This window comes from Pinus tabuliformis, chromosome 8, assembly GCF_031772625.1.
Source record: "Pinus tabuliformis cultivar Carrire ecotype Pingquan chromosome 8, CPIR1, whole genome shotgun sequence".
Classification (NCBI taxonomy): domain Eukaryota; kingdom Viridiplantae; phylum Streptophyta; class Pinopsida; order Pinales; family Pinaceae; genus Pinus; species Pinus tabuliformis.
In genome coordinates, this window is record NC_142294.1 from 1058504284 (window position 1) to 1058516452 (window position 12169).

At 38.1% G+C, this 12169-nt stretch overlaps 1 protein-coding gene and 1 pseudogene across 1 annotated transcript; one reads left to right on the plus strand and one right to left on the minus strand.

Annotated features, from left to right (window-relative positions):
- Positions 1-2468: 2468 nt before the first annotated feature.
- On the plus strand, positions 2469-3878 carry LOC149238989 (uncharacterized). The gene has a single exon (XM_089369720.1). It carries the CDS (start codon positions 2469-2471, stop codon positions 3876-3878), a length of 1410 nt encoding a protein of 469 aa, XP_089225846.1.
- Positions 3879-9165: 5287 nt separating this feature from the next.
- LOC149238990 (boron transporter 1-like) overlaps positions 9166-12169 on the minus strand; it is a 130090-nt pseudogene continuing 127086 nt past the window's right edge.

Genomic DNA, 12169 nt, shown 5'->3' on the forward strand with positions numbered 1-12169 from the left:
TTAAGGATGATGGAATTTCATAGCTGGTAAAAGATTGTGGCATCCTCCATGAAGTAAACCCAAACCATAACAATAACCACTTGCACCTACTGATTGATGGGTTAGTCTAGGAATTGTTCCTTGCCTTAGGGTTGGAAGCATCTAATAGGGCCCTTTGATAACCCTTCCATATCTAAGCATAGCAAACTATTTACAAAACGCTAGGAAGACATTTAAAGATGATGCTTGCTTGAAGTACTTTTGTGCTTTTTGCATTAGGCATGGCCCACTATGATACTCTTATGGTTATTTTACCTGTGATGATGATATCACTTAATTTTGAGAGCATGTTTTTGAAGTTTACTCCTAGGTATAATTTCCATCACTCAAGAGATTGTATGATACTTCTCCAACACTCCAGAGAGGACATCCAACACCATTTGATGACCATTTTGGGCACCAGAGCTAGGATGTTGACCACCTTTTGAGTAGCGTTGACCTTAGGATGTATCCAATACTAATGATGACCATCTCCTCTCCATCTAAAACCTGAAACATTGTGCATTTGAACTAGGACATTAACTAGAGAGATGACATACCCCAGACTCAACAAGATGCCCCTAGGCTAGAATTATACCTTCTTGATGGACATTGACTTGTTGTTGAGCTGATTTGATGATGATGATCACTTGAGAATCCTCTGGAGGGGATGGTACACTTCTCTAGATGATGACATCATGTCCTAATTTTATGGTGTTCCCTTCATGTAGCTTGGAGTATTGACATGAGATTGAATGATGATGACATATTGATGAGAAGATGACCTTTCTAAGTGAGGAGCACTCTTTAACCCATCCATGACACATTTTGATGGAGATATTCACTTTTAAAGGATGATGTCACCTTTGGAGGCCTTTTTACTCACATTTATGGCTAACGAGGAGACTTATTATTATGTTTCAACACTGAGATAACTATCTTTTAGGTTGGCTTGTGACCTCCTTAACTTACAATCACATAATTTATTATTTTCAGGGCTTTTAGTCAACTTTACTCCTAAATTGACTTGGTTTCACTCCTATAAATAGAGTGAAGTTTATTTGGAGAGAATCATTATAACACACTCAATCATTCAATAGAGAGTGCACACTAGTAGCACCTTTTCTCTTTGATGTAATGAATAATTAATATAGCAAATTGTCTTGGGGAGGATATTGTGATTGGAGGGAACTTTCTCCGGGATGGTAGTTGTGGTTTTATGGTGATTTTGTGCAAATTTATTTCAAGTACCTTCCATTTCGTAGTTGTTGTATAATTAGGTTTTCACTAAAATTTTCACCATATCTTTTATGGCTCCAACTTTCCTATTGGAAAATTATCATCTAGTTTCAATCAAGGAACCTTGATATAACTTCCTTGACTTTTTAACTTCAATTGATGCATAGGAAGCCATCCACTCCATCTGGACCAAGCATATAAAAAGCGTCATTCTCAAGATTGACTTGTCCAAAGCTTTTGACCGGGTCAGCTGGCTTTATATTAAGATGCTGCTGATTCATTTGGGCTTCCCTCACAATTACATCACTTGGATTATGGCCTGCATTACCACACCCTCCTTCAGTGTCCTCATCAATGGCTCGGCCTCTCACTTCTTTCACTCTGAAAGGGGGCTTAGGCAGGGCTGCCCTCTATCCCCACTTCTATTTCTTATTGTCATGGAGGGTCTAAGTCGTTTGATTGCATCAGCCAAAAGGGATGGAGATATCTGTGGACTCAAGATCACAGAGGACTGCTTCCTCACACATCTCCTATTTGTGGACGATGTGCTTATTTTGCTTGATGGCAGCATTCGAGATTCCAGATCCTTTTCCAAGATTCTCCTCCTCTTCTCGTCCGCTACTGGGATGCTTGCCAACCAATCCAAATCCACCATAACCTTTACTCGTACCTCTGTTCATGAATCTCAATTTGCTCACCAGGTCTTTCCCTACAGTATCCACCCCTTGGATAGAGGTCTCAAATATCTAGGTTATTGGCTTAAACCTACTTGCCATAGAATCGCAGATTGGGTCTGGCTGGTTACAAAACTGGAGAAGAAACTATCCATCTGGAGTCATAGATATTTATCCAGGGTGGGCAGATTGGTGCTTATCAAATCGGTCCTGGAAGCTACACCGGTTTACTGGATGGCACTTGCTTGGATTCCCAGGAATATCCTATCTCGACTGAAACAATTATGCAACAGATACCTCTGGAACGGGAATCAGGATAAAAGATTATTTGCATGGATCAGCTGGCAAAAAATTGCATTGCCAAAGAAATGGGGAGGATGGGGACTGAAAGATCTCCCCCTCTTCGCCCAAGCCTTAGCTGCTAAAATGGGCTGGACCTTGTTGACTGGTCAGAATCTATGGACTCACATCTCATACCATAAATATATCTAGCCACAAAACATGCTGGACTGGGCTCGTCTTCCCACATGGCCGTCGATGGGCAGTTCATCTGTATGGAAGGCATTGCTCCACTCCCTCCCCCATATAAGAGACAATCTGGTGTGGCGAATTAATGATGGCTCCCTGGGTAGGATCGGGCTGGATCTGTGGATTGGCTGTGGAGGAAGACACCTACTATCCAGAGACCTCATCACATATCTACATGCACATGAGATCAAGGTTTTCTCGCACATTGCAGACCAACAAAATTCGAATATATTTTCACAAGCTTGGAAATCGGCACAGCATATCGACCTTCCTCCCCGATGGCACCAGGAATGGAATGAATATATCCAAGCACTATTGGAATCCCACATTAGGATAAAAGAGGGACCTGATGAATTAGTTTGGTGTCTGGCAGAGAATGGTATTTATTCCCCAAAGTCAGGTTATAGCTCATTGATACAACACAAAAAACCAGAACAGACATTGAATTGGTGGAGTCACATTTGGAAGCTTACTGCACCTCCGCGCACTAGACTTTTCTTCTGGTGCATTCTTAAAGACATAGTGCCCACGGGGGAGCATCTTACTCACAGAGCTATTTTTGGGCCTACCTGGTGCATACTGTGTAAACGCGAATCGGAATCCACGGAACATCTTTTCTTACTCTGCACCGCAATACAAGCTCTTTGGCGGAGCATATCCTCATCTATCATTTTCGCGGGGTTATGGACTGGCAATGATCTTAGCAGCGCATGGGAGGATTGGTCTGGTAGACACAAGGGATCTAAACTCCAGTGCCTTCCCTTGCTTGTCAGCTGGTCCGTCTGGCAGGCATGCAACCGATACATATTTGATAACAAATCCGTGTGTTGGCCACACATTGAGGCTGGAATAATCTCTGCATATCATGAATTGCCGGATCCTATACCTCCTAGAGAGCGCCGCACTCACCCACCTCCCAGCATTGACAAAGCCACCCCCTGGGCCTTCTTTGATGGGGCTGCAAATCAACAGGGTTGTGGAGGTGGCTTCATTCTTTTCATAAATGAACATCATTTTTACAAAGTAAAGATGGGATTAGGAGCTGGCACCAACAATTACGCGGAACTCATTACCCTCCGTCACCTATTGCATTTCTCCTTGGGACATCAGTGCTTCAATCTAAATATATTTGGGGACTCAAAGATTATTATTAACTGGTTCAATAGCATATCTGTTTGCCACATACACACACTCAACAACATATTAAACGAAGTGAATATTTTCAAGGCGGAATTTAACAATATCTCTTGTAATCACATTTACAGGGAGCATAACAGCAGCGCTGACCAACTATCCAAGGAGGCCGCATCATTACCCAGAGGAGAATGGGTGATACAAGAGCAGAGGGGGACTGATGAATTTCGCTATTATCATCGGCCGTATATAGATCAGCATTACCAGGGGGACCCTAGTCCCTGATCTACAAATGTTTTTTGTAAAGAACTGTAAAAACTCAAATTTTTGAAACTTTTTTGATGTTATAAACATGAGATATTATACTGGAAGGGGCCCTGCGAGGCCTATGTACAGGCGTAAACAGATACATAATAGTATATAAACAACTGTTTTTGTTTTTTAGGCAGATCACCCTGTGTGGTGTATCTAGACAGCTCAGAGTCTCACATGTTAGACTTAGATTACAGCATAAGCAACAAAATTTACAATATGTAATTTTCTCTATACTAATGAAAATTACAGATTTTTCCAGTGGAAAAAAAAACTTCAATTGATTAAAAGATTCTAGGATTTTTATGAAGAGAAAAATCTTTGTAGCATTTTCTCTCTCATAACTCATTCCAATCAGCCTTCTTCCATAGACCTTGCCCTTTGATTCCATTCAGAATTGAGAAATGGCACTAGTCTATTAGTGTGTCAATCATATAAAAACCTAAAACCCTACATTTTATTTTTATGTTTCCCAGGGTAAATAAGGGTTAGGTTATGGGAAAATAGACATTTAATAGCATAAAATACCTTGGACCTCATAGTCCTAGGGTTAGGTTTTGCATATACTAAATTAGAAAAGAAAAAATATCATATTTTATGCATTTTCTAGCCACCTTTTTGGCCTAAAGTCTACAGTTTTATAGTTGCTTTATGCATTCAACTATTGAAAGTTGATGCAACTTATTTTCTTGTTTATTTAGTTAATAACCTTTATTTATTTATTGGTTATCGTTAATTATAGGCCATTTTGTTATTGCTATAATAATTTTTGCATGTTGTAAATTATGTTGCCAGAAAATCCTAATCTATAACAACAATTGACAATTTAAAGATAACATGAATTTGTGATCTATTTGAGCCTCTCCAAGATTATTCAAGCCCTCTAGATATGGCCATAAGTATTTCAAACTTTTTATCTTGAATTAATTCTCATCTCACTTAGAGCCCTATTTATTGAACATTATTCTTGGGTGCTTTATTTAACAAAATCCTTGGAGGGTATTTATCCTAGGAGTTCTTGGGTATTCTAATCTTAGAGATATTCTAAGGAAGCCTCCCTTGCGAGGATAATATCCATCCACAAAACAAGTAGTGAACAATTACTTAGGTGACAATTGTAGCTCATCCCATGGTTTCTATTGATTTAGAGTGCTCAATGAGTCTTTGCACCAAAGTGCTATATTTTCAGTAGCATGGAGAATGTATTATGTTTCCTTTGTTGATGACTTCTGTCACAAGACTTGGTTGAACAATCAAGAAAAATAGTACATGTTCGGGGAGAGCACATCAAGTGTTTCCAACAATCTAATAAGAGAGAATCAACATCTACAATAAGCCACAAAGAAATTGGAGTGTTTTTATTGACAACCATAGTTATCCCTTCACATTGATAGAACTCAGCCTTAAGTGTTTGCAGGAGCCACAAGAGTTAGTCATAACTATAGCAACCACAACCATTAGAAGAAGTGATAGTGGCATCAGTTGCTTGAATAATGAGACATAAACGCTAATAACAAGAGTTATGATTGCTAATGATTGGTTTGTGGGTATTTTGGCCAAGATTACAAGTCACTGGGGCTAAAATCGAGATTGGATAGCAGTAATCACTTCAGAAGTATAGTTGAGTAGTCCACAAGTAATAGTAGAAAATTAGTTGAGCAGTGATCCACAAGAGGTAATACTCCAATAACAAGGAAAATTAAGTAGTCAATCATAAGTGAATAGTTATTGGATAGCAAGCCATTGGCAGAGATACTCTTTTTGTTATGAAACCAGCACACAAAAAGATAGAAAAGATAGATCAATGCCTTAGAATTCAGCCTCTTCGAGGGGGAAACCTCCTTTACATTACATAAATGAACAATTCTTGGATGATTCAAATGAAAAAACCTCCTTTCTATATATAGGAGTCTACGGAGTCACAATATAACCCAACTGACCTAACAATAATAATATAAAGCCACAAAAATAACAATAGAGGGATTCTATGGGGCACAATAGGGGCACAATAATATTAATAAGGGATACAACTACAATAGTAATGGGGTAATCACTAGTATTATAGGGACCTAACATGCCCCTCTCATTCAAAAAAGTGTTGTCCTCAACGCTTCAGTAGTTCTGGATGCTTCTGTATAAAATTTTCATCCTCCCATGTGGAATCTTCAGCGGATAAGTTCTTCCACTTGATAAGATACTCCGAAATTGATCGATTTTGTAGCTGTCGAGTTCTTGTTTCTGTGACTGCTTTCGGTTCCAATATAATTTTTCCTTCCTTGTCAAGTTCTGGCAATATTTTTTGAACTGGGAGCTTGTCGCCTATAACCTTCTTTAAACATGAAACATGGAAAACGAGGTGCAATCGAGAAGTTGCAGGAAGCTCCAATTTGTAAGCCATAGTACCAATATTTTGCAACACCTTGTACGGACCATAATACTTTGGTGATAATTTATTATCCTTCTTAGCTTGCTTGAGGGACATTTGCTTATATGGTTCTAGCCGTAGGAATACCCAATCACCTACATCAAAACTTCTTTCGCTGTGATGTTGATCTGCCTGTTGTTTCATTCTATTCTGTGCCAACACGAGGTTATCCTTTAAGAGTTGGAGGACTTGTTGTTAATGTTCGATGTGATGTTCCACTGCTTGAACCTTAGAATTTTCTCTGAAATATGATGTGATGGATGGTGGCTGATATCCATAAAGTGCCATAAATGGGGTCATTTTTGTTGCTGTATGGAAGGAAGTGTTATACCACCATTTAGCCAGAGGCAACCATTTGACCCATTGTGTTTGTTTATCAGATACAAAACAACGAAGATATCGTTCCAAACATTTGTTTACTATCTCAGTTTTCCCATCAGATTGAGGATGATAAGATGAGCTATGAGCTAACTGAGTACCAAGACAAGAAAATAATTCTGTCCAAAAATTTCCAGTGAAAATTGGATCTTTGTCACTTACAATAATCTTTGGGCTTCCATGTAGCTTTTGAATTGTTTCCATAAATGCAGTAGAAACTGTACTGGCTTTAAATGGATGTGATAATGCACAAAAGTGTGTATACTTGGTAAGTCTGTCAACTACCACCAGGGAAAATTTTAAGAACCCCCCCCCCCCCCCCCCCCCCCCGCGCGCCCCCCCCTCCCCCCCAAATTTATAAATATAATAATTGGGCGAATCTCCATGGTATATAGGAAAAATGGAAGGCGATTTTATCAATAATATAATATGTATATATAATTTTCTGGCGAATCTCTCACCAGGCATGGCGAATATTTTACTCAATTATAAAATCTTGTAAGAACTTGGCAAGTCTTCACTAAATAATAAAACTTTGTAAAGTCCTAGAATTTTAGCATTGTGAACTCTTAGAGAGTTTTTTGAAGAAGTATAAAACCATATATGATAAGAGCCACATGGTGGCAATATCACTATTTTTTTTTCACATTTCCATGACATGGAACTTGTCTATAAAATTATAAAAAAACCAACCAAGTCCCTTATAATATGTAGGTAAGCTTATAACAGAGTCTGATACCTCTATTATGCTTGTCTTCATTCTAGTGTCATAGTTGCTATACTTAACACTGTGAATCACAACTCTCTCAAAACTCAACTCTATAGTGTACTTAAAACCTTTGGAAATTGAATCTGACAACTCTATAAAAAGGATTAGTGAAATAGAAGCTTTTGTGAATGAGCCCACTAACTATCACTGCTAAACAATCAATCTAGACTATGAAGTCTTCCATCTTGATCACAATCGTGCTCACGATCAAGGGAGTGCGATCACCTGGCCTGACATAATGGCCATCATAGCTTCCCTGCCAATACACAAGTATGTTCCTGTTTGTAGTTAGAAAAATTACCCAATTACAATCTATTTACTCCAGCCTATGTTGGAAAGTTACAGAAGGATGACTAGTGCAATCAATCCATTTCTTTTAGCCCTGGATTTGTTTCAGTTTAAAACAGAAGTATACAAATATACTTGTCCAATGTCTACTGCTACTGAGCATTAGTTAATTCATAAGAAAGTATGTAAACGCACAAACATAAATTCACACTCATGAATATCCCAACTTTCTATCAAATGCTATGACTAGTGATGGAAATCACAATTATTTTCAAAAGCCTGGAATCATGCCTAAGCATCCTCTATGAATGACCCAATGCCTTCCTGGTTAGCTGTCTACATTAAAGTTGCAACAAACAATATGACATTAGGCATGGCTTGAAAGTAACAAACCGCTGCAGAACTCAGGCATAGATGGCAAGTGCAGACCGCGTTTTCAAGATATCGGTTAGAAAATCCATAGCACATAATAGCACAAATTGAGAAACTCATAATGTCCTATCTGTTGAATATTGTAGCCAATTTTCTCACAGATTATACTGCAGAGCATAAAACTGCTCATAAATTAACATAACACGCAGGCTTCATATTCCTTGTATATGGCTTCATATTCTTTGTTTTTCTTCAAGTTTGTTGCTTTACAAGACTTAAATTATTCCTTTTGAATTTTCTTTACAAGACTTAAATTATTAAAGATAATAACAAATCTTCCCAACCATTCAAGATAAATCTGATTTAACTTGAATGCACATATTCTTTATTTCCATTATCTAAATGTTTTACTGTCATGAAAAATAGATATTTCCATCTCAACATATCCTTGATCATTTGACATTTCCCTTGGTTAGTTTTTAAAGGTAATGGCTAAACATTTACAGAAGTTCTAATATTGTAAGCCTTACCATTTCCTTTTCATTTGTCAAGTTTAATTTCCACATTTTTTTATTTCAATGAAACATTAAAGGATGCAAACTTTGTGGTTATGATCCAACTGGTAGAATAAGGATGACTTTCTATGAAGCTCAAACCACTCACAGGACCCTTTAATACCACCATGCTTATTTGGCATGCTTGGGGTCTACAAAACCACAAGACTGACATAATAGATTTCATGCTTCAAGAAAACAGAAATACTTCAAGCTTGACTTCCATTACATTTTTTTACACGCACTATATGGTCTACCCTGTCCTCTGAGATGGATAGAGGTTCTTTGTGAAGACACACCAAATACAACCGAGTGATTTATGGCACAATGATTAAATAATGATAAGCCAACAAAATATGTACTATTAAACATAAGATATGCTCACTCAAGGGAAAGATTACTAGCCGAGGATTTAGACTCCAAACACCTAATTGGAAGTTGGTTTATGTGGCCTCAAACCAAATGCACTTGGACTCATATTTTTTCCTTGACTAACCAGGGAATGCCCGAATGCTTTTCCCCTCTGTGAGGGCTATGTGTCTGTCTGATCTCACTTATACGGGGGCTATATATTTGTTTAGCTTCTGCAACTTGGGGACTTAATGCAGACTCGGATCCATGAATTGGTGTGCAATCACTCGAGCTAGTTATCCGTGGACTATATGTGTGTTTGACATCACCGCGACTTCATGTAATCATCTCATCCAAAACTTCGCCATCATTTGCACCTGTTCCCATGCTTCCTAGTCCGAACCCCTGAATTTCAGCTTCCTGCAATCAATATATGTTACAGTTCAATTTATTATTGTTCATGCTGCAGGGCTTATGAAATAGAATTGAGTAATATTTTTAAAATTTGTTTGATATGTGTCTTGCACTCACTGTTATATTGCATGGCATTCCAGGGGCTTCTTCATACTCTGCTGCATCCAATTCTTGAAGATGTGCTCCTTTGAAAAACTTGGGAAGGATATACTGCCTCGCTGGGACTAACAAGTTACAACATGATTAGTAGTGGGAAGAGAACACCATCTATAGGCACCCATGTGATACCAAAACATGCCAACAAATAACATGTCTGGAAAATGGTGAAAGTGGCAATTGTCTTGAAAGGCATCGTTTCAAGAAATGTAGCATGATACTCCTAAAGTTCTCTGTAACCATCAGTTCAACATTGATCAGCTTTGAAAACTATATTACAAGCATTAAATTCAATCACATTATAGTTTGAATAAAGTTCATACTTGTATCTATGGCTTGGAGCAGTGAAAAGAAACAATAGCCTTTCCAAAAATTGATTTCCTGGCAAACTCTCTATGGCCATGAAGGCAAAGTAACCCCAAAGCACAGAAGTTGGGATCTTTCTAATGATGGGCATTACTGCAAGGCAGCCAACCACCATCAGAGATTGCAACAAATTACTCAATTGCTGTTCTTTCACCTCAACAGGAAGCAGGTCATCCACGTCCTTGTCAACATTAAAAATTGATTCATCAACTGGGGCATCCATATTCCCAGTACTTGCGGCCAACTGAATTGTGGTCTCTTTCAATTCCTTAAGTGCCTGCATAAATGGTTGGGACATGACAAGACAAATAAATAAAGGGAGAGGAAAATTAGATAAAATGAAACACCCAAACTCAAAAATAAGACCATTACCAAGGCAGGTGGAGGCTGATAAACCATTGGGGTCTGCATTTGCTCATAGGCTTCTTGCACGTTTCCGTATAATTTCCCTAAGGTTGAATTTTTCTGCATACTTTTCCAGATTGTTGTCACTAACTTGCTAAACACCAACTGTAACAAAAGTACTTGTAAGTTACTCGTCTATAAAATGTCTGAATTGTGTCTTTTCCCTGAGAAGCTGCAATTGATAATTCCAATATATTGGTACCTGATGTTTGAGGGCAGCTAAGCCTTTCATGTGCATTGGAGATTCAGGAATAACACCATTTGAAGGAGGTATGCCAACAATACCACATAAAATAGTCTGTCACAATAAAAGGAAAATTTATGAATCCACTAGAGATTTTTTATGGAGGTGAAAACAAAGAATGAAGAGTTAGATCAAGATGTCTTCAGGAGAGAAAAAGCTCTTCCAGAATAGGGTAGCCAGTGACAGTTGAACCTAAACATGAACCCTGACAAAAATTACAACATAGTTCTAAATAATATATATTTACTGAGGTAATTTGCATACCAAAAATCCTAAGAGAAGTCATAATGGTATGAAGAAGGTTTTCTTAAGTTGAACTCATTTTGTTGGGCAAGTTGGGATGCAATGCTGTGATCAAAATAATAAAGCACTGCAATCATTGTTGCCCGAATGAAAGCTCCAGAAATGCATAACAATGGCACATCAAGCATTTCCTGTGTGGAAAAATAAGTACTGTTATTGCATGGAAACAAAAACAAAAAAGGGAAAAAAAAATGGATTCTATGTTTTGAGGTGGTGGATGAAAGGCAAGATCAGTGCCTTATCATGTTTGGGCTATGGGAGCATGCATTTTATATCAAAGGGAGAATGTAAAGAAGGATTATGGGTTATAAGCAGCCAAGGATCATCCCCCTCCCTTGCGTTGTTGCCACCCCCAACCTTCCAAAGTTCAAACCAACTGTCTTCCAATCAGCGGAAAGGCCAACACCACCACCTTCCAAATCACTGAAGATTTATTATAGGATTTATTTGGAGATCTTATACAATCCTCAGCAGACAGAGGCTGTATGTACTTCCAACTCACCACCTTTCTCAATAAGCCCTTCCCTTCTATAATTCTCTAGACATATTTAGCAGCCAGGGCTCTTTCCAAGCAATGGAGATTTTAAATGTCCCATGCTCACAGCGCTTTAGGAACAACAGTTTTTTTCCATGAGACCCGAGGAATTTTCTTTTTTCTGTTTGTCCCCAGCCCATAGGAATCTGAAACTAAGTCTTCTTACCTGTTCCAGGACCTGTTTGGGAATAAAGGAAAAAACACTCAGCACACAGGGATGGCTTCAAGTAGGGATTTCACCAGCACTAACTTATCCCCCTTGATGATAACCATCTATTACACCATATTGACATATCCTTTTCAACCTTAGAAACCATCCACACCCATTATATTTTTTTGCAGTCACTGAATTTAAATAAAGAAATAGCGCTGCGATTACAATTGAGCTAAGGACAATTCCACTCAAATGTATCTTCTACTCTAGAAACATTAATCATATCTTTTGTTATATTTGAATCAACAATAGCCTCACAATCATGTTCAAAAGGCCTCTCATTGTCATGCTTATTTGAACTAAGCAATAAATCAGCATTGTAGGCTTCCTATCATTTCCTTGATTTTATTCTCTACTTCAAAGCAAGATCATTCTAATGCTACATTTATAAAAAATGATCTATTATTATTTTTTTGAGTAAAGGTTCGCCTTTTCATTATGCCATCAATCATTCACAACTGATTTGACCTTGCATTATTGATTTTCCCGA

Bases quoted from the DNA above. Each gene is read 5' to 3' on its own strand.
- LOC149238989 (XM_089369720.1), top strand. From the start codon at position 2,469: ATGGGCAGTTCATCTGTATGGAAGGCATTGCTCCACTCCCTCCCCCAT.